Source organism: Pelophylax lessonae, assembly GCF_965119305.1.
Source record: "Pelophylax lessonae genome assembly, chromosome: 3".
Taxonomy (NCBI): domain Eukaryota; kingdom Metazoa; phylum Chordata; class Amphibia; order Anura; family Ranidae; genus Pelophylax; species Pelophylax lessonae.
This window is the reverse complement of record NC_138770.1, coordinates 109666733-109689823: the sequence shown is the minus strand read 5'-3', so window position 1 is coordinate 109689823 and position 23091 is coordinate 109666733. Positions and strand designations below refer to the sequence as shown.

Genomic DNA, 23091 nt, shown 5'->3' with positions numbered 1-23091 from the left:
CAGATCCTGGCTGGTGGAATGGGCAGGCAGAATGCTGTACCTAGCTTCCTGAAAACAATACAGCACCCTGACTCAGTATTCTTCTCAAGGGCCCTCGTGTAAGAGGTAGGCTGGCTCTTGGGAGGAGTTGTGCAAATATCAAAATGTCTTGATGGGTGGATGTCAGCCTGGAGTAGTGGGCATTCCTAGGCAGACTGTATTTGCATGTGGACCACCCTAATTAACACCCCTTTGTGATGCTGAGCCTCCATGATTGAAAGGACTAAAATCCAAAGAAAGTAGGAGGCCACTAAAGCTGGAGAAGAAAGCGATCCCTTTTCTTTGGAGTCTATTCCAATTTCCACCGTGCATTAAAGCCGAAGCCCAGGAAGCAGACAAAATCTAAACTTGTACTGCAAGAGATAAATGCTTGTTTAGTCTAGGCTTCCAGTCCAGATTATGATAACCCCCACAGACCCCCACAACCCATGGGTCAGAGTTGTGGGGAAGAGGCCCTTGTTTTCATCAATATAGGGACAAGGTGCTTTGCCAGGGGCTAGGTAGTCTGATATGATTCAGGAAGTATGGGAATCCCCTCCTCTCTTGGCCAGCCAGGCTGCATGCTCAGACTACGGATCTGGTATAGATTTTTAGGAGGCTCCAATGCATTTTTTGCATGTGGAACCTTCTTAACCACTTTACCACCGGAGGATTTTGCTGTCTTACATCCAGGCCACTTTTTGCGATTCGGCGCTGTGCGAATGTAACTGACAATTGCGCAGTCATGCGAAGCCGTACCCAAACGAAATTTACGTCCTTTTTTTTCCCACAAACAGAGCTTTCTTTTGGTGGTATTTGATCACCTGTACGATTTTTACTTTTTGCACTATAAACAAAAAAAGAGCGAAAATTTTGAAAAAATAACAATATTTTTCACATTTTTGAAATTCCCCCCCCCCCAAAAAAATTTAAAAATCAAAATTTTTTTAAATTTTTGGCCAATTTGTTTTCTGCTACCTATGTTTGGTAAAAAAAAATTACAATAAGCGTATTTTGATTGGTTTGCGCAAAAGTTATTGCGTTTACTAACTAAGGGAAAGATTTCTGTCATTTTTGGTGTTTTTTTTTTAACGAGTAATGGTGGCGATCTGCGATTTTTTTTGCAGGACTGCGACATTGCGGCGGACAGATTGGACCCTTGACTGACATTTTTGACACTTTTGGGAGTACCAGTGACATTACTGTAGTAATCAGTGCTATAAATATGCACTGTTACTGTAAAAATGACACTGGCAGGGAAGGGGTTAATTTTATTGGAGAGGGAGGGGTTAATGTATGCCTGGTGCCTACTAACGTGTGTGGGGGGAGGTGACTGAGTGACACAGGGACAGATCGCAGGTTCAGCTATGCTGAACCCTGCAATCTGTCACTGTTTGTCACTTAGGAGATCCGCCCGCTTTGTTTACACAAGCGGGCGGATCTCCACACTCGATTCCCCGATGATCGCCGCCGCTCCTCCCCTGGCCCGACTCCCGCTGTGACTGAATACAGCGGGAGCGAGCCTCCGGCGGCGCGCGAACGCCGTCCACAAGGGGAGGAGTCCAGCGACGTAGGTCTACGCACCTTCTAAGCGTCTAAGCGACGCACCTTCTGCCCACCCCTTGTCTCGGGCCTGACTCCACCCAGCAGCCAGCATAATTTCTACACAGCATGATGACGATGTTGGTCCATTTGAAAATTTCCATCTCCTGTTTTGTGAATCCTGATTTCTGCATTAATTCTGTCCATTTCTATGTTTGTCATCTGCCTTAACCTTCTACATTTATTATGACCTGAAGGCCATCTGTTGCCGCCCATGTCTATCATCCTAGGCTGCCTGCACTCCTATATAAAGCTCATACCTCTTTCTGGCATCATAAATACATGAAACCTTTAGACTTTGCAGGCCAGGTGTAAAATTGTACAAATCACCAGATGTGGCCCAGTTTGGCTATTTCAAAAGCTTTCTTGTTGAAATATCTCTACACAGACTATCCCCTCTTCAGTCCAATCATAAATGCCCATGACAAACGTATCCACCTATCCAACTGCTCCATGTCTCTCTGACAATCCTTCTATTGGCTCCCACTCACCCAACGCTTAAAAATGTAAAAGACTAACAACAACATACAAAGCCATCCGCAACTGTGGTCCAAGCTACATTACCACCCATACCTTAAAATGTCACCCAAACCATCTTCACTGCTCCCAAGGCCTCCTGCTCTCTAGTCTCCTCGTCACCTCCTCTAATGGCCATCCCCAGAGCCTCTCCCATCCTCTAGAGCTCCCTACCTCAGCCCATCCAGATATCTCCTACACAGTTTGCTTTCATTTGATCCTTGAAAGCTTTCTCAATTAACTCATCCCCCCATAGGTATTTCCTATTGTAGTGATGGTGAACCTTGGAACTACATTTCCCATGATGCTCATGCACTCTGCAATATAGTTGACCATCATGGGAAATGTATATGCGTTTTTACCACGTTTTTGCAATGGAGCAGTGTGAAAGCAGCCTTAGATTGTAAGCTCTCATGCCCTCTTGCTTTGAATTGTATTGTAATTGTACTGTCCCCCTTTTTTTCTAAAGGGCTGCGCAAACTGTTGGTGCTATATAAATCCTGTATTAATCTATAAAAGCATTGCAATGTTACCAGCATTGGTATCGGTGCCAATAGTAAGCATTTTCACGAGTACTTGTAGTCGTGCAAAATGCTAAGATACTAAAACCGATACATCCCTGGTTCACGTGCGATTTGTCATGCGATTTGACAGTCCAAATGACATGGCATGACAAATCGCAAGTCCATTGCCAGCAATGGAAGCTTTGAAATTGTTAACTTCTATTAAAGGAAATCACAAGCCACAATGAAATCGGAGTTCCAAATCGCACTAATCTGCAGCTTTGCTTGATTTTATGTTTGCTGGCCTACTGAAAATAGGTATCGGTAATTGGTATTAGTGAGTAATTGAGGAAAAGTATTGGTATGCATACTCGGGCTTAAAAAACTGGTGTATAATCTATAATAATAGCACAGGAAAGCACAACCTTTGACAATCACTGCTATCCATTGAAACGTATAACTGAATTTAATTATTATTTTATGCAAATAATTTCATATTAAAGGTCTGTCCAGCAAAAAAATGACATTTCAGTCTTTTAGTAGATGCAGGAAAGTCAAACAATTTGACAGTTTCTTATATTTTAGATCTAGGTCTGCACACCTACTCCTAGGTCTGCCCCACCATTATGAGGGGCTTCTATCATCCCTGCAGGCTTTCCTATTTATTTTCTATTATGGAGAGTGTAACAGAAGTAGCTAGAACCTAAAAATATGTAAGAACAGCAAGATCTCCCTGATGGACAGGAACACAGATTGGAATTATCACTGTTGGTATATCCATGTCATGTAAGAAACGGATCACCCCTTCACTCTATATTTAAGATGAGTGGGCGTGCCCTGACAATTTCAACAATTAAAAAAAGATAAAAATGAAAAAAGACACATAAATTGAAAAGCTTCTGCTTAATGAAAATGCACTTTACAGTCATAACTGGCCTCATTTAGCTTTTCTTTGCGTAGCTCGTTCACCTACCATGTACTGGAATCACTGTACTGTCCTACAAAGAACCCAGCAACAGCAGGTCGCATGGAGGACACCACTTTCAGCAATATGAGGTCTGTCACAGAAGAGCAGGAGCTAAAGCTGAGATCTTGAAGAAGTGGAAATGAGGTTCCCAGAGACCAACCAATTAGAGTTTAGCAGTATATAAAAGAGTGGTACTTACGCCTTGGCTCCCTTGGTCCGTCGACCGTCACTTTTATGGCTCGGTGGTAGGTGGCAACTTGAGGTGGGTTTGTAAACACCGTGATTGTTAATGTAAAACTTTTACCTGCAAAAGGCAGATAAAGGATCAGGCATTAAATAATTGTCTTTTAATATAGTGAACCTTATAGCTATTCACGAGCATGGCTGTTTACTCTTATTTTGGTGCCCCCCACGCACCATGGAACTGGAATTCCAAGCAGACCCCGTAGGCTGACAAAGTGAGAGGGACTCCTGCCCTTTGCAATTTCCCCACGCAATTTACTTACAGTATACTCCTGTCATTGTCTAAACTAAAGACTTCTACACACGATCATTGGATAGGTACTTGTATAGAAGAAATGATAATGGCCTATACATCATTCATCCTGAAAAGGGGAGCCATTTGTAGAATCTATTAACGTGTAAAGGTACTGCAACATAACTACAAACAATATGCATATTCACTTATACCCCATATGCCTTAAGTCTTAGCAATCAATCCATTTTTACCACAGTATGTCTATCTTTCGAAGTTCACTTTTATGAGGTCTACTGGTCTTACTTATGGCGCTTTTCCACTGCATGGAACCGAACGGTTCGGCTCGCTTTTTTTGCTTTTCCACTGCTGGTACCGCATGGTACGGTGTAGGAACAGTTCGGTACGGTACGGTACGGCGGTGCTTTTCCACTGCATGGAACCGAACGGTACGGCTCTCTAAAACAGTACCACCTCGATTGTGGTTCCAAGAGGTACCATACCGGTACCATATCCCACAATCCTTTGCATGCAGTCACTACTAGCCACTGATTGGTCAGAGAATCGTTGTTATCCCACCCACTTAACTTTAGTACTACTTTAGTGGAAAAGCAAACCATACCAAACCGTACCGAACCGTTCCAACACCGTACCTTGCGGTACCAGCAGTGGAAAAGCAAACTGGGCCAAGCAGGGCCAAGCAGGGCCGAGTAGAGCCGAGCCGGTACTTGCAGTGGAAAAGTGCCAATACACATGTACTACTCATTAGCCAAGCTTTAAACAAAAACTCCCATATTTGCCATATTTTACCATATCACAACTCTTTTCAACAAGCTCCACCACTTTCAGAACCCTAATCTCAAAGTAAAGAAACGAGGAGCTGTGTTATCAATCAATAAATCTACATTGGGTATGAATAAGTGATCAACGACAGCCAGTCTGTTGCAAGCCTCTACAAATGAGGACTACTTAGTGAATGCAAAAGAATAAAATACAAATTCTTTGTAGACAGAACCTCGACTTGAGTTGAATAAATGCCCCAGATTTGTCAGTCCTTGTAAAGTTGCGGTGTATTAAATGTTCTTTTTATAAATGTAGATGTCTATATTGTATTTTATTATAAATCCTTTCATTTGAAAGAAGCTGAACACTCAAAACAAAAAAGCTGCTCTAAGACTGGATTCCAATACATGTTTGTACCTAGCAGTTCTGCTGCATTGGGTGGATACTGTCAGTGCAGGCAATTTGTTGCACTGTATGTGCATGCCTAATTTCTTTTTTACATTAAACCCAAACTCGATATGTAAGGTAATTTTTAGGGGTAAGGATGAGGTTATGGGTTAGCAATAGGAATTAAGTGAGGTTTATATCTTGTGTTTAGAGTTTGAATGTATTAGTTAAGTGGAGGCTATAGGTCAAGCTGAGGGTAAGGTAAGCTTTAAGAGTACGACTGACGTTTAGGACTAATTGTAGAGGTAAGGTTGCGTTTTAGAGTCCCATGTAGGTGATGGGTTCAGGTTAAGGGCTTGTTTAGGGATTGATTAGGTTGAGGTTTAGGTTTAGGCTGGGTGTAAGAGTTAGCTGTAGGAGGAAGAACGAGGCTTATGGTTAATTGTAGAGGGGAGGTTAAGATTGAGAGTTCACATTAGGTGATGGGTTTAGGTTAAGGTTCATTTTAGGGGTTAGGTTGGTAAGATTGAGGTTTAGAATCAGGCTAAGTGTACGTGTTAGCTTTAAGTGGAAGGATGAGGCTTAGGGTTAATTGTAGAAGTGAGGTTAAGATTGAGAGTTTGGTTTAGGTGATGGGCTCAAGTTAAGCATCAGTTTAGGTGTTAGGTTGGTCAGATTGATGGTTAGGATCAGTCTCAGGGTAAGGCTTCGATTTAGAAGGAATGATGAGGTACACTGCTTACTCTAGGGGTTAGAGTTAGGTTTAGGGTTGGGCTCAGGTTTAGGGTCGGTTTAGGAGTTAGACAAATGTTTGAGGTTTCAGGTTACCCTGAAAGTAAAGGCCTACTTCAAGAAAATGTTATTTGCTTTAGTAAGAGGGGGGAGAGCTTATAACGTCTCTGAGTTTTCTACTGTAGTTCTGTCCATGAATTTTACTTCACTTTGTGTTTCAGTAACCAAACAGGAAGTAAGGGGATCTCCCCATTAGGAAGACAGATGGCAATAAAAAAACAGACCCAGGTGCTAACCCTAGATTACACTACTTGTAAAAGAAATATGTATATTTTACCACTGTTTGTGCCATCATTAGAGAGAATTTTCCTTATTTTATCTCCAGAACCACACAGAAATATAGGGAAAATCTCCCCAATGGCTAAAGAAACAGCAGTTTAAAAAAAAACTAACAGGGGTTCTAACCCTGCCCACTTCATCCAAAACTGAAAAAAAGTTTGGATGGAGTTGTGTGTCAATTATATGTAACTTGCTTAGTGTTAAGTTTCATGGGTATGCTCAATAAAACCGTAGTGCCAATCAGTGCCAAATAACAATGGCAATCAATTTTACATGCGTACACATTGATGGTAGTTAAAATTCATGTACTGAAATTTCTGGTGCTAAAAAACCCCTTGCTAAAAATATTTGTGCCAGGTTTAGGAAGACAATAATTTAAAGTATATTTAAACCCTAATTAGCAATGCACACAAATCGTCACTTTGCACTTGCAGAGCAAATTTACTTTTTTTATTAACTAACGTTATCTGCCAAAGAAAGCCAAGTGGAATAGGCTGGCCGCACACATATGCCAGCAGTCAACCAGCAGCCTACAAGTTCTATGGTGACAACACTGATTCTCCAGGATCATGGTTGTCCCCCTTAGGACAGGAAGTCCTTCACTGGCAGAAATAAACATTGAGCGGGAATACTGTATCTCTTCCATATTCCAAAATGCATCAACACTAGTTTAAAAATGATTTGTTTGGAAGTCTTGGCACAACCTGAAAAACCTTGGAGTCAAATTGATCTCTCCTTATGGTCAATTTCATAGAATCGTTTCCAGTATCAGTTCTTATAATTGTGAATCTAAGCTACTTCTTCTCTTTGCCCTTATCCAAACCTTCTGGAACCAACTTCTTTGCTGCCTGTGATAAATTAGCCATACACAGTTAGAATTTCATATAAAAACTTTCTTTTTTGGAAATGTTCATTCAGTTTTCTAATAGAGACAATTTAATAATCATTTTCAACCGCAGTGAAGAGAAAAAACAAAAATAAAGAGAAAAATCAAAGGCAAAGAATGGGAAACTTTCCTTGTTTTTTTTATCTGGACTAACAAAATTATACCTATTAATGTGGTTTCTCACCAGAAAAAAAAACGACTATTTAGTTCTTTTGTGTTTTTTATATATGGTACGTGGTAGGATCACATAAACAGGCATAAACATTACATCACCTCTGAGCATCCTGAAATGTTAAAATTTGAAACCACTGGCATGACAGTCAAAGCCCTACTCTTGGAAACTTCAAAAATATCTCTTGCAGTGGGGTTGCGCCATGTGCTAACTGCTTATTTAGTCTAGGGAATAGGAGAAACGCTTTAACTTATCTGATCCACCACTCCCCCAGCAAATGGCACTCCCCAACACTCCGGTGGTGGACCTTGTATGGTCTACAGTTGGAGCATGGAGACAAGAAACTGTGGGGACTGGTCTAACAGTGCGAAGGATGGTCAAATCAGGAAATTAGATCTTCTTTTCTATGTCCCCTAGACCTAAACAAGCAATTAACCCTTGCAGTGATGGTGATGCCCCACTGCAAGACATAATTAAGTTTCCTGAAGTTGGGCTTTAAAGGCTTTATATCTAAATTTGTTAAGTCATTTATGGTACTACTGCATGTGCAACTTCTCTGAATTTCCATACAAACATTGCAAAAAAATTCTACTAGCCTTACAATCCTTGTCCCCTCTCTTAACCTAAAGCGGAGTTCCACCCATATTTTCATCTTTGCATGAATCACTTCAATTCCGCATGTTCAAAAAAAATGGGCATTTTTCTTTTTTGCTCTGTTTACCTTGTTGCCATGGTGTATTCTTCTTTCTTCCTCTTTCGGGTGCCGCGGCATGGTACGTCATATCCTGAGGCACCTTGGCTCCTGGGAGATGTGTGTCATCATTCCCAGGAGTCAATGGGCATCGCTGCCTGTAGGAATCACGTCAGAACACTCGCCATTGGCTGAGAGCGCTGATCGGGAGTCAGTTGGCAGACTTTTTTTGGTCATGAGCCTTCAGACCGCCTGCTGTACACACAAGCCAAATGTTGGCCGACATTTGGCCCCTGTGTACTAGGCTTTATACACTGTTCCGACATGTCAGACAAGATATACTACAACTAGGAGATATGTTACAAGACTTATCATTTATTTAGCCTTTTTGCCATTCATTTATGGTACAAAATACAACATGACTTGTCTTGTTTCTTTTTTCTTGAATATTTCTGAATATCTGATCATCTTTAATTACCATATATGCCGGTGTATAAGACGACTGGGTGCAAAAGACGACCCACTAATTTTCAAGTGAAAATATAGGTTTTGGGCTATACTTGCCATATAAGACTACTCCCCTTCGGCCATTTACACCCACTAATCTGTCAGCCCAAAATGAACGCCTATAATCTCTCAGCCCGCTGGTCATGCGTTAATACTGTATGTACCGTAGCTTTGGCTACATACAGTATACCCTGCTGAGCCAATCACGGCGAGGGATGTATTCTAATATTAAATTCAAAGCCAGCTCAGATTGGCGGAGTCAGAGGTTGCAACATCATCAGCCCATCTCTATGACTCCGCCAATCCGAGCAGGCTTTGTATTCATTAATAGAATACATCGCTCACTGTGATTGGCTCAGCCGAAGCTACAGTACATACAGTATTACGTACATCCAGCGGGCTGAGAGATTAGGGACGTTCATTTTGGGCTGATAGATTAGTGGGTGTAAACGGCCAAAGGGGGGTAGTCTTATACGGTGAGTATAACCCAAAACCTATATTTTAGGGATGTTGGTTTTGGGCCAGCTTGGCCCAAACTAACTATGTAAAGTAGTCCTCACATTTTTATACTCTGTGTATAAGACGACCCGACCGATCGATTTTTGGGGGATGTTTTTCAGGTTAAAAAGTTATAAAAAAGATATTAAAAAAAGCACAAAATGCAAGTTTATAACACAGATAATTTTAAATACAAATATCTAAACGTGATCTTATGGTTGGAACCAGCCTTAGATAAAATGACATTATAATTGTATTTCAAGGATATTTTACTTATTTTAAACAATAAGTATAAAAGCAACACAGCCACAAAGATCTATGTATATTGAGGAAGCACTTTAAGCACGGAACTAAACTGTGCCACTGGCAGAGATGCCATCCAATTCGTCTCTATTCATTTATTGCTTTTCACAAGCAGAGCTGAAGTAGCTGAACTTCCTCCGCAGTAAAACAATGGCCGTTTGGCTGCATGAAATAAGCGCAGGCTGGACTCCTTGACAGTTGTAATCTGTTGAGATGTATAACGGTTATTCCTGTCACACAGAGACTTCTGCAAACTGTTTTAACACAGGAAGATGTGGGCGGGAAAACGTTGACTCAACAAACAGTCAGCGGTCCCAGGCCAGGCTGATGTATGAAGATGCTTCTGTTCCCAGTTAAAGGAGCTGTCTCCCAACATGAGCCAACCTCCCGCTGCTGCCAGCCCTGGTGACACACAACGACTTCCTCCCAGCCTATTCCCAGCGTCCCACAGTGTCTTCTCTGCTGAGGACATGCAGTATTATTGCATAGTTACTGAGGGGGGTTATATACTAAGCCTGGAGAGTGCAAAATCTGGTACAGCTCTGCATAGAAACCAATCATCTTCCAGCTTTTACTGTCAAAGCTTAATTGAACAAGCTGAAGTTAGAAGCTGATAGGCTACCATGCACAGCTGCACCAGATTCTGAGTGCTCCAGTTTTGGTAAATCTCTGTAGCGATGTCAGACATTGCATGTGATTCCCACCGCGCAATCACGTGAGATGTGTGTGCAATGCAAATTCAGCCATACAGATTGTATGGCTGAATTCGCATTGCATTCCGTCCAAACTCGAGCAGGACCCTTTTTTGGTCTGCACCAGAATCGGATCGCATGGCTGGTGTGAAACCCATGCGGTCCGATTCCTGTCCAAATTGACAGCTCTCACTGTGATATGCGAACTGATCTAGGGGTGTCATTAACTTTGTTTTGACACTCCCAGCAGTTTGCATATGGCAGTGTGAACTGCCTGCGAATCGGGTGCGATGCGGAACCCGCAGTGGATTTGCAGGGTTCTTGCATCACACCAATGTGAACCGAGCCTTAGTGTTCTTCTCTCCCTAATTATTCCTCCCCCAGCTTTGGAAATTGCCTCCCTTCCATTTCCATATCCCTTAGAATGTCCTACCAGGCAGGGGGCAACATAAAATTGCCACATTACCGTTTTTTTTTTTACTATTCCTCCTGAATAAAGTCTTTGCTATTTTCAAGGGGATGTTAGCCTTTAATTATTGCAAATAAAGTGTCAAACTATATCTAAAGCCAAACCTATATGCAGTATAGCATGCTTGTTATACTTACTGTAGAACCTAAGCTTTTAATTCTCTGCATTATGTAAAAAGGCTGTTTGATCCTGCCTTCTTTGATACTCCCCTTCTTCCATCATCCCCATTCCATCTCCTGATAGAACAGAGCCCTGGGAGCATGCGGCACATGCTCAGTTTGGTGATCTTTTTCTTTTTATTGGGAGAGTGCATGTGATCAGCATAGGGCCAATCAGCACTGTTCAGACAGAGGGTCAGGGGTCCTGCAGCCTCATAGGGCAATCAGTGGAGAATGAAAACTCCTCCTACAGGCTTTAACCAGACACTGATAGAAGTCAAAAGACTGCTTTAACTGCTGATGAGAAAAGGTTTTTAGCTGTTTATATTTACTAAAACTTTTGCATTTCCATGGTATGCGTACTGAGGGAGACCAGATATATTGAATGCAGGCTCCCGGCTTTAGTAACACTTTAATGGCCCTGCAATCTATTTTTGATTAAATTGTTTCTTTGTTTTTCTGCCTCCTTGTAACGTAAGCTTGTAACGTGCGCTGCCGAAACTCTCTTTTTCCCCTCCCTTACGACTGGTAGGAACAGTGCATGCTAGTTATGGTCATGTACATTGCTCTATGCACACTACTAATCCCATAGTCCATCTTGGGAGCGAGGAAGAGAGGGTGGCTACGTTCCTACATATAGTGGGATCATGGAGATCGAACGTAGCCACCCTCGACCAGGAAATGGAATCACAGCAGCAAAAGAAAGGAATTTGGAGATTTGAATGAGGATGAGAGCAATAGGTATTTGTTTGCTTTAAGAATACATACTTAAACAGATTTTTTTTTTTTTTACCAGGGGTTATTGTCACTTTAAATTAGAACTCTAATTAAATTTTTTGGACTGAGGACAACAGAGGTTAGCTAGTAGATAGTAGAGCCGCTGCAAGTGTCTCAATATTTTCATCACCCAATAAAAGAGATATATGGGATTTTCTTTTTACCCATTTATACTTACCTAGCTGGATGCAGCATCTGTCCGATGCACCTCTACACTCAGAACCGAGCAATTGAACACCACCGACCGCTCGGTTCTGACAGCTCCCCGAGCAGAGAGCTGCTGACTGTCAGTCACTGGAGCGCTGGGCTGTGGACGGGCGGGGAGCGGCCGGCTCAGACTCTCAGTGGCTCACTGAAAGGCTGAGCCTTGTGTCAGTCCAGGCACCTAGCGGATCCCGACTCTGTGGTCGCGATAACACAGTGCCTTGACTGACTTCAGTGACGTCAGCAGAGCACGGACTTCAGCCCGCTGTCTGCTGAAAATGGGCCACAGGAGTGCAGAACGAACTGCACTCCTGTGACTCATAGGAGAAGTACAGCCAAACAAGCTTTGGCTGTACATCTCCTTTAAGTCTTTACACCTTGCTCTGTGACAGGGTCTCATTCTAAAGTGTAAGAAGTGCACTCATGTATAAGCAGGCATGTACAGGCCCATGACTCCAGCAGACAGAGAGGAAGAATCTTCACTCTTCCGCAAACTCTGATCCGCTTCAAAGAGCAGAAGGGGAAAAAAATGCCTGTTTTTCCTCCCGTTAAGATCATAGGAATCAAAAGAGAAGGAGGGGTCATTGCTGTTTGGACATAATTACCCTCCATCAAAAGAGCCTTTCTTCATCTACCATGCGTGAAAAGTTTGCTAGCAGTTACGTCTTCCCCTTTTCCCTCTTTTTTTTTTTTTCAAATATTAAAATCGCTGCTTGGGAAGCTGGCCAAAGTTGAGTCGATACAGCAGCGTGCAGAAAGGCCTTTGTTTTTCTTTTAAGTCCCTAAGATAAATTGGGCTCATAAGCTTTACTAAAGAACACATTTCCTTCTTTAAAGGGGCTTCGGAGCTGGAGTCACAGGTCAGATCTCAATCAGTGTCACAATCTGAAGGGGAAATTCCATTTTTGTAAATGTTTAATAGGTCAGGGTAGACATATGTAGGCTCCAGGATACTTGCATCAGCACTTCTACAATATCCGTTATATAAAAACAAGTGTATTGCTCTTTGGAAGGTGTGACACCCTTCATGCAGCATTAATGTAGTAAGTGGAAAGCCAAAACCTTTTTCTTTGATTTTTGGGTAGAGTAAGGGAGGGTTAAAACTTCTGTCACTTTTTTTTTTTTTTTGCTAACTGTGTTTCATAAGGGAGACTTCCCTTGACTTCCTGCCATGTAGTCTCAACAGGAAGCGAAAGAATATCTTTCAAAAGCGAGGAAAATCCCCTCTGAGGAAGTTCACACATGTCCAGCTGCGGTTTGCAGTCTGGAGTCCGGTGCGTTTCTGTTCACTGATTCAGGTGTGAATTTCTGCCGGAATTCATACCTGAACCAGACCGAAAAACGCACAGGACCCTTCTCAAAACCACACCGTGGACGCCCTAGACATGTGTGAACCGGCTCCATTCAGAGCCAGTCCCATTTACATGTTCTGGGAATTGGATCTGATTCGCATATATGTGAACCCAGCCTTAGACTTCCCTCTAAGGAAGATTTCTCCTCTATTCTTGTTCTGGTAGCAACTCAAAATTTTGGATTTTCACTTACTTTCATTCCCGGTGACAATGTTGATCACGACAATTAGAGAGAGTGAATTTCCCTAAGCCCTTGTTTATATTGGAGCAACTTGTAATGCGATTTGACAGGTCAAATAGCATGACAAGTCACACCCTATTGTCGGCACCTATTGTCGGCAATGCCCATGTTCAAATCGATGCCATACTGACTTTGCGGTGCCCCATCAGTTTGAAAAAGTAGTTCCAGTACTACTTTTGGCGATTTTGGGTGCGACTTGAATAGACATCTGTGCATGAAACCGCACAGATGTCTTCAAAGTCACAATTGAATTCGCACGGACATGCAGCCTTGAAATTGCGCGCTTTCAGATGGAGTTTTTCAAAGCCACATTCAATGTAAACTAGGGCTAAGGGGGACACAGACAGCAAAAAAATATAAAGAAAAATGGGGGCGAGGCGCTGGGCAAAGATGCTCAACCTATAACAAGGAATTATCAGTAATGCCTAATGGCTTGAATTTGCCAGCCATCCAAAAAATAGGGGGCTCCCCAAAAACAATTCTTCTAAATCCAGAATCCTTGATCGTTGTTTACACATGAAAACAGGATGGCAAAACACAGCCAAGGCTTTTTAGGGGCCAAAAATCTAATTTCGCAAGGGCTTGGACAAAGTAGTAAAATGGAATCTATTGGACTCAAAGCAAAAGCTCTTGGATGTAAATCTCTGACAGCAGAAAGAACTGATGTGCAATTGTGTCTGCCTCTACGGCTAAGTCCAGGATCCTTTATTGTTGATTACACAGGACAACAGTACAGCAAAACACAGCCAGTGGTTTTCAGGGGCCAAAATTCCCCTTCATCAGGGCTCGGACAATGTGGCAAAAAGGCATTCATTGGACTCAAAGCTCCTGGTTATAACTCTCTGACAGGAGAAAGAACTGATATGCAATTGCTCCTGCCTTGATAGTAAAAGACTTATCGTTCCCCCGTAGAGTCTGGCACAATTGCACATCACTTTAGTTGTACTTTAAGTTGTTTTTGAATAACAGGGGTCGGTGAACAGCTCATGCGCATGTACTCGGCTCTGGTAGGTATGGGGAAAAGGGAGGCTGGAGCAGTGACCATTTTTTCTATGGCTCAAGTTGCTGACTTGCTTTTGGATGTGCACATTCCGGAGCCTCTATACTTATTTTTTGTTCTGTATTAGCAGAGGAAATGATCTGGAACAAGTACTGGATTTTTGGACACCTGATTTCTATATGCACTGTGTCTTGTGGAATAGTGATTCAAGGATGTGAATGACAACCTTGGAGTTTAGGCCTTCAAAAAAAAGATTCTAAATTTGTATTCTGATCATTTTCCTTTAGGAATAGACTTGCCTCCCTGAATGACTGAAGGGAATTTTCACCTGAAGGCAAGTTTTGCTTCCTGGCTACTACAAGTCTTGATACAATTTTTTTAAATACACTTAAAGTAATTGTAAAGGTTGTTTTTTATATATTTTTTAAAATAACTAACATGTTACACTTACCTGCTCTGTGCAAGGGTTTTGCACAGAGCAGCCCCAATCCTCCTCTTCTGGGGTGCCCCGGGGTCGCTTCTGGCTCCTCCTCTTCATTGGATGCCTCCATGGGGACACCCGTGCGGGCACACTCCCGAGTCCTGCTGCTGCGTCCATTGACACAGATAGCAGGACTCGGCCCCACCTCCCGCTCTTGTGTCACTGGATTTGATTGACAGCAGCAGCTCCTGCTGCTATCAATCTATCCAATGAGGACCCAAGAAAGCAGCTGGAGCTGCTGGGCTGGAGCTCATCGCTGGAAAGTTTTGGTTCGGGTAAAAATAACGGGGGGTCTGGGGGGCAGCTGCAAAAAAGAAGATTTTTCACCTTAATGCATAGAATGCATCAAGGTGAAAACCCTTGAGACTTTACAACTCCTTTAACTCCCTTCTGTGTTTTTCACCATGTCTCTGTATCATCAGGCAGAGTTTATAATATCTGTTATTCTGTGATACGTCATATTGAAAATGTCCTTATTGCACACTGAACAAGAGAATGGGAATTGCAGGTTGCTTAGAGAATCAGGCAATGATACCAAAGTGCAATTAAATCAGAGAGAGGAATTTATTAAGCTTTTCTCTCTAATAAAGACAATAATGTTAAAGTCTTGCCTTAGTGTATACACTCCAAGTTGCCTGTTTAAATTTGATCTAAAAAAAAAAATCTTTCCTGTGCCCGTTTCTGACTTAGTCCCCTGGGAGTAACTTTCTTTGACTTCAGAATTCTTCTCCAGCTGCTATTGAAAGATGCTGGGTACAGGGTAAGGATTAAGCTTAGTGGTTAGGTTGAAGTTTAGTTTAGACTGAGGGTAAGGGTTAGATTCAGTGTAAAAAGTTAAATTATCTGTTAGGGGTTAAAGGGTTTGGTTGAGATAAAGTGTTAGGCCACTTTTTAAAAAACAGGGCAACCATTCTCAACCAAGGTTCTGTGGAACCCTAGGGTTCCTTCACAGGTTGTCAGGAGTTCCTTTAAATGTGGCTGATTGACCTCCTATCTGAAGGTGCCTGCAAAGTTTTGGGTCCCATCCATTTGGCAGACCCAGTGGCATCAATAATTTGTAAGGGGGCATTCTTCCCATATCATGAGGCATTATTTCCATTGACCCCCAACATATTAAGTTTAGCAAGGGTTCCCTGAAAACTGAAAAGTGTTCCAAGGGTTCCTCTGGGGTATAAAGTTTGAGAAAAGCTGAATTATGGGTTAAAGAGTTAGGCTGAGACTAAGTGTTGGGCTAATGTTAAAGGTTAGGATTTAAAGGGTTGAGTTAAGGTCAAGTATGCTAATGTTTATTATAAGGATTAGGGATTAAAAGGTAAGGTTGAGACTAATCGTTCAGCTAATATTATGAACTAGGAGTAAAAAAAGTTAGACCAATGCTGAGCATTAGGGGTTAAAGGGTTAGGTTTAGAGTTAAGATGATGTTAAGGGTTAGGAGTCAAAGGATTTAGTCAGGATTAGGTCATTTACTGGACACTTTCAGGTGTAATACATTCACTTTCAATTAATAAATGTTTTTCAAAATATCAAATGCAATGTAAGTGTTTGAGAAAAATTGTATGGGCAGTTTAATGGCATAATTCATGTGACAATACACTTATTGCAGATACTTTCACGTGGTAAACAACTGTAATACATTTTAAAAGATGTGTATTGGTATTTCTGTGTGTGTGAGACTTCTTCATATGTAAATGTGCTGGGAAGTAACCGTAAAAATGTCATTTGCACAATGGGATTTAATAATCTGCACATGTTTATCCCATTCCACATAGCTGTATGGACTCAAGGTCCACCACACATAGTTTATTAGAGGACTGGCCTTCAGGCAGAGGGAGTAATGTCAACTAGTCCAGGGCAGGAAAGGGCCACAATCAGTTTTTTACACATAAAGGAAGCACTGAGGTCTAAAAAAAGGCATTGTATTGTTATAAATCCAAGTTATCCAAGATGAGATACATATAATGTTTTTATTTTTACTGCCACAGATTTGTAATTCTGTTCAGTCAGTCTTGTGATCTAGACAGCCCTGCTAGATAGAGCAGCTAGGCTGGTGACTGAACATTTCATTACTGCAACAAAGCAGTACAGCAAGGTCACTTCCAGCCCCTAACATGGGACTAGATCGTAAAGTAATAACAGCAGCCTAATAGCTCCCATCTCTCCCCCTATCAGCATGTTCCTTGTCAGCACATGAGCATGCTAAAGAGTCTGGTTGGTTGAAAGTGTTGACCCTCCCCCTCCCAGTCTCAGTTGTTCTGTGCAGATGATTATATTTGCCTGGAGTCCAGTGCTAAATAATAAATAAAGGGTTACATTTCAATGGGTTTTCAAATATCAGGTCTTTGGTAGACGTTTGCGGAAGGATTTCTAATGTTAATAAAAGGTTTTGGTGGTGAGATCTCTGTTCTTAAGCAACAAAGTAACAAGAAGAGTGGGAGCATTATTTGAAAGCAGCAAGTGTAGACAGCCAGGGGGACGGCACAGGCAAGAATGACAGTAGAGTTCCCCAATAATCCCACACTAAGCATTCCCTTGTGAAATAAACCTGTTGTAAAGCTACTAAAGAAGGTAAACTGAACCTCTTCCGGTATAGAGTGTATCATAGGGTGTAAGATTGTGCCTTCTGGTCTGCCCCCCTTCTCATGCTAATACTGACTTAGACACTAGGTGGAGTAACTGCTCTCCCCATATCAATCTCCAATTTTGACAGGTGCTATGAGGAGGGAAATGTAGGACCTGGTACAATCTGATACCTAATGGGGTCCACTAATCTAATGGAAGTTCAGTTCAATATTTTTAGTAAGACTATGGCTGAATTCAAACTTATACTTGCAAACTGTCAGGTTCATTGACTTTTGTCTTCATGGACATTAACATGTAAGGTAATGCTTTGTACAATATGGACCATACTATAAATTTATAAACAATGCACCTGATCCTTCAACTCACCACAGCCCATAGATGTGAAAAAAAACCTGTTATGTGTGCTGCAGTGGCCAAAAAATTAGTTAGGAACGTTTTTCGTGCTTTGAACCTCATGATGGGCCTCTTTAAATGAAATAAGTAGGTGTAATTGTGTTAATGTACATTACACATGCAGACATATATGTGCGGGCCCTAAAGGTTTTCATAAAGAGCAAATGAACCATAGCCTCTATGCAGGATTGGTCATTTTGTAATCAAACTTCTTACCTCTTCCACTTCTGCCAACGAATCTCAGGTCGTTAAACCTTGCCACTTGATTTTTCATGACGGCAGAAGCGTTCCTGAGTTCCGCGGAGTAGTTTTCATCATTCCCAGCCATCACAGTAACCACAGAACCATCCGGCACCTCTCCCAGGGCAACCACCTGTACAAGCACATTGCCAGAAGTTAATGTAAAAACCACTTTAAAAGGGCATTCAAAGTTGTGACAAATGTGGACAGGTCATGTTAAGACCGGCAGCATCACAGTAGTACAGCTTCCAAGTTTCCCTGTATCAAAGTCCTAAGTGCTGACTGTGATTTGTCCTTGGAATTTTGTCCCTTGAAATGTCCCTTGTGTTGTAGATTGATCACACCTACCCTTTGTTTTTAACAATGTTACTATTGAAGTAGGACTTTGTTCAAGTGAATGTGAAGCCCAATTTTCTTTAAAGTTTTGGAAAAATGTTGAAGGTTTAGAACCCCTATCAGGTATATACTGCTGATCAAAAAATGCATACTATACTTTACCTTTAAACACCTTTAGGAGGGTGCACAACCAACTGGGATACCTTGAAATCCAAAAATTGCCAGCACACCACTAGGTACAGATAAAAGACCTCAAATCTTTACTGAGGTATTTATTGCAATAACAGTATATTTAACACATAGATACCATCGACATTTCAGAGACACTATGGCCTCCTTTTATCTGTCACCTTAAGAAAGGAGGCCATACTGTTTCCAAAGCGTCAGTGGTTTTGATGTTTTCTTCTGCTAAAATTTCTGCTATTGCACCTAAGACATGCCACGCTTACCCCTAACGCAGGTGGTCAGACACTATAGCTAGCTTCTGCTCTTCATCTATAGCAGTCCCCTTTCCCAAAAGGCAAGTAGGTCTAATGGTACTTGGTTGCCCCCAGGACTTATACACAATACTATAGTACCTGGGGCAGGTGTGAACTTAGCAAAGCAAAAAGATACTTGCAGTTGGGAGACAGGCAGAGTGATTCAATGATAGTCCAGGTACAAAGCAGGCAAAGTTCAGAGAATAGTCAATATCCAATCCGAGGTCATCAACAAGGGAATCCAAACAGCAGAGCAGGACAGACAAACAGGGAGCTTGAAATACGTCTTACAAACGCAATATCACAAGCATGAGACTGCAGGTTTGCTGACTTAAATCAGGTTTGGTCTCCACCCAGAGACTGGCCACAATCAATCACCTTGCAGGTGGGCAGACAGACAAGAAGAATGCCACAGCCAAAACCAGGATGCTGGAATGAGGGGCATGAGCGCTGGACGCTCCTGGAAACACCTCAGTAAAGATTTCAGGTCTATAATTAGTTGTGTGCTGGCCATTTTTGAGCATTATTTTTATTTTTTTACTGCTGTCTGTGTCCTCGCTAGGGGGGATCTACCCTCTCTATTGGTCCTGCTGACCATTGTCTCTAGTACAGACAGTGATGGGAAATCCAACATCTGCGTTGTCACCTAAACAGGAGTAAATCTTCCATTGGGAAAATCTCTGTTGGTGGCAACAAGATGTCCTGTAACATAGCTCTGACAGGACATAGGCACAAAAAAACTGGGAGTGGTCTTTACTATTCCCCACTCTACCAAAAACTAAAAAAAATGTGTATTTTGCTTAAACCGGAGTCAAGTCTGCCATTGTCATGAGTGCATGATGAAACAAGCTGCTCTGTTTAAGTAATTGACCTAATTTTTAAAGTTCTGTAAAACATCTGAAATTGTTGATTTAGCACTTTCGCTAACAAAGTTATTTGTGATCAATTCACCTTATTATGTCGCCTTTCCTATACAGTGAAGGATCTCATGACACCCTCTTTGGAACATCAACAGCTGGCCACCTACAGTCCTAGCATATTTTAACTGGACTCTGCTGTAGTTAGTTGCCTATTGATGTAGTCAGGTTGTGGACTATCAGCAGGAGGAAATGCCACCAATTCTCTCTATAGACCATCTGCAGGATACCTTAGTTATTCTCTTCAACACTTAGGCTTGATTTACCCTTATGTGTTTGAACACAAATGTATTCCCACTGAAATCAATAAAAAAACAGGTTAACACATGTTGTACACACATGTATGTTGACATGCATTTTCACGCAGGCTGACAAACAATGCAAAGTGAATTGCAACTCACGTGAAAACGTGCGCTAACATTGTCAGGAATCTTTACGCATTTCTATTGATTTTATCGGGAATCTAGATGTATGTGCAGCCTGGCATTATATTCAGTGATTGTTGTCTATGGCTTTATTGGAGAGATGTCCCCTATTTCCTGTTCCATTGACACAACAGTTAGAGAGGGAAACGCTTGCAAACTGAGGACATAGGTTGCAATTAACACCTAACAGTATTTCTGTATCCCATCTAAAATTGAAAAATGTTTTGGGTGGAGTTGCATTTGAAAGAACTAAGCACATGGTCATTTTTGCTTATCTATCTATCTATCTATCTATCTATCTATCTATCTATCTATCTATCTATCTATCTATCTATCTATCTATCTATCTATCTATCTATCTATCTATCTATCTATCTATCTATCTATCTATCTATCTATCATTGCATAGAATGGTCATGCTTCTCAGAAAATGCTTTCTATTCACAGATCGATGTTCCATGTATAACTGCTATATAAGCTGAAACAAGAACAGTAAATGGGTAGTGCCAATATTTTTATAGTATGTGTATATTTTAACAATACCAAAAATATTCATAATTTATAAAATGAATTCAGCCTGGCAGAAAATAGCTGAACAGTCACATAAAAATGAGCAAACACTATAAAACTGGCATACTTTAAGTAATATATTTTAATAAACTCATTGTTAATGAAAATCCGCACTGTTTGAGAAAAGTTAAACACTGCATTAGGCAAGCAAATTGGGTGCATTTTGCAAATTATATTTTGTTATTAATTTTATTGTTCGTTAACTCAACGTGACCTCGGCTCGTTAGCTAGAGAGATCCCTGATGTATTTTAAAAGTACAGGCTTTTATTATTTATTATTATTAAAGCCAAATGTAAATCAGAACTATGTAAGGTACCAGAATGTAGCGGTAAAAGGTGACTGCCCTTGCGTACAGTTTGCATCTAGGAGGCAATGATCAAGCTTTTCTAATCTGGGGCAAATTTAATTATTCACTGAACTAGCAAACAGTTCCCCTGGACCCCTTAGCATTTCATCTTTAGATGGATTGATCATTTAATTAGCCAATAGATGTTCATCTTGCCCTGTGCTCTTACTCCTCCTATGGAGAGTTCTGCAGCAGGTTTTCTCCTGATATTAGTGCTGGACCACGGCTCTTACTGATAGCCAGTGATTCAAGCATTACACCTGTTGGGACCCCGCAGAGCCCTTGAGACTGGATGTAGTTTTGATATGGTGCTGGAACAACTAAATGTGATCCCATTGCCTTTTTAAGGTGGGAACTGGGATTCCAGTGGCTGAGATGGGATGGCACCTCCTTGGAGCATACCAAGTTATCTTGACCTAAGCAATCTAATGTAGACTATACTATTTCACCTCACTGTCAGCAATTACATGATATAACTCTGGTGCAATTAGAAAAATATGGGTCACATTCTGCATGTCGGTCCTCAGCTAAGTCATTGAGGAGGGTTGAAAAAAAGACTTGGACGCCTACCTTGTAAACAAAATTGCCATGAAAATTCTACAAAAAAAGGCTCTTAAGCGTATCATTCATGGTGCCAAGAGAGCTGGCCCATAGATTTGCTGAGAGTTGGATATGACTAAATGTATAGATAAATACAAATCAAATGCAGTGTTCAACCTTAGATATGAGATACAAATTTCCATGCACTGTAATGGATTATGTGAAAAAATCTGCATTGCAAACTTTGTGCCCAACTTAAATCTCCTGATCAGACCTGCCCACCTTAAATCTACAGATCAGACCTCATACTGATCTGACTTAAAGTGACTAAGAATTCGCAACCACACAGCATGACATGGCCTTCTTCTAATTCAGCCGCACGTCATCTGTGGGAATACCCCTCTGAGGTGTGTGGGCACGCATCCCTTCTCATCACTAAGCCTTGGTTAAAACTAACCACCATTACATAATTCGAGAAAGTGACCAGAAGTCCCTTCTCCTCCTAGAGTGTTGTATTTGCATACCAGTGTCACAGAATGTTTCATACATGTACTGGGGCAGCCTGAAATACTAAAATCCATTTCTACATAGTAACACCTTCACTGATAATGTATAATCCACCAGAACTGGAAAATGAGCACTCAATAAAATGAATATTAACACCTTGAGCTAGATGTTGCTTACAGCTAAATTTAAGTCTAAAGAAAGTCTGAAGATGTAGGAATAAAAATGTGTGCTAGATCTGCTTATCAAGTATTAGCTGAAGTTCAGCTTCACTTTGTTTATATATTTAAATCTGCTAGTGCATCTAACACTCCCCTCCCCCTAAACTGACAATGCTTCTGTCCAAAGGTGCCCCCTGTGCTTCTTCATCCAATGTGGGGGCACTCTAATACAGGGGGTGTGTTATTGGTAGATCATCAGGTGAAAACAGAGGGAAAAAAACCTAACTAAAGAAAACTAATGCTTGGTAAGCTGTAATATATTCATTTTTATGTTTTGGGATTATTACTGTTTTAACTAATTTATGTCAATGCACCTTGAGCCTTTGGGGGTGTATATACAGATATCTGTAATAAACATTTCCTGCCCAGCCAGGTGTATCAGATGTTTGTGATTCTATTTGCCGAGTCGTGGGCACAGGAACAAAGAGATCCATACATCCATTTAAAGCGGAGTTCCACCCAAAAATGGAACTTCCTCTTTAGGTATTCTAAGCCCCTGACATGCCACATTTGGCATGTCATTTTTTTGGGGGGGGGGGGAGCGGGTACCTAGTTTTGACAGGTACCCGCTCCCACTTCCGCTCGGAGCGCCGCGGTGCCCTGAACGGAAGTTCTCCTCTCCCCCTCCCTCCCTGCAATCTTCTGGGACACGTCAGAGGTCCCAGAAGATTGCCGGCCAATCAAGACGCGCAGCGCGACTCGCACATGCGCAGTGGGTACCCGGCTGTGAAGCCGCAAACTGTCACAGCCGGGAGCCCACAGCAGTGATGCCGGCGCCGAGGGAGA

The 23091-nt window shown here is 41.6% G+C and overlaps 1 protein-coding gene across 2 annotated transcripts in view; it reads right to left on the bottom strand.

Moving 5' to 3' along the window:
* Positions 1 to 23091, bottom strand: part of RUNX2 (RUNX family transcription factor 2) — a 108768-nt gene that overhangs the window by 70243 nt on the left and 15434 nt on the right. For both annotated transcript variants that reach the window (XM_082250034.1, XM_082250033.1), the window contains 2 exons: positions 17943 to 18099; positions 3806 to 3910 (listed from right to left, as the gene is read on the bottom strand). In XM_082250034.1, the coding sequence (XP_082106160.1) occupies positions 3806 to 3910; positions 17943 to 18099 (262 nt within the window). The remainder of the gene's footprint in view (positions 1 to 3805; positions 3911 to 17942; positions 18100 to 23091) is intronic.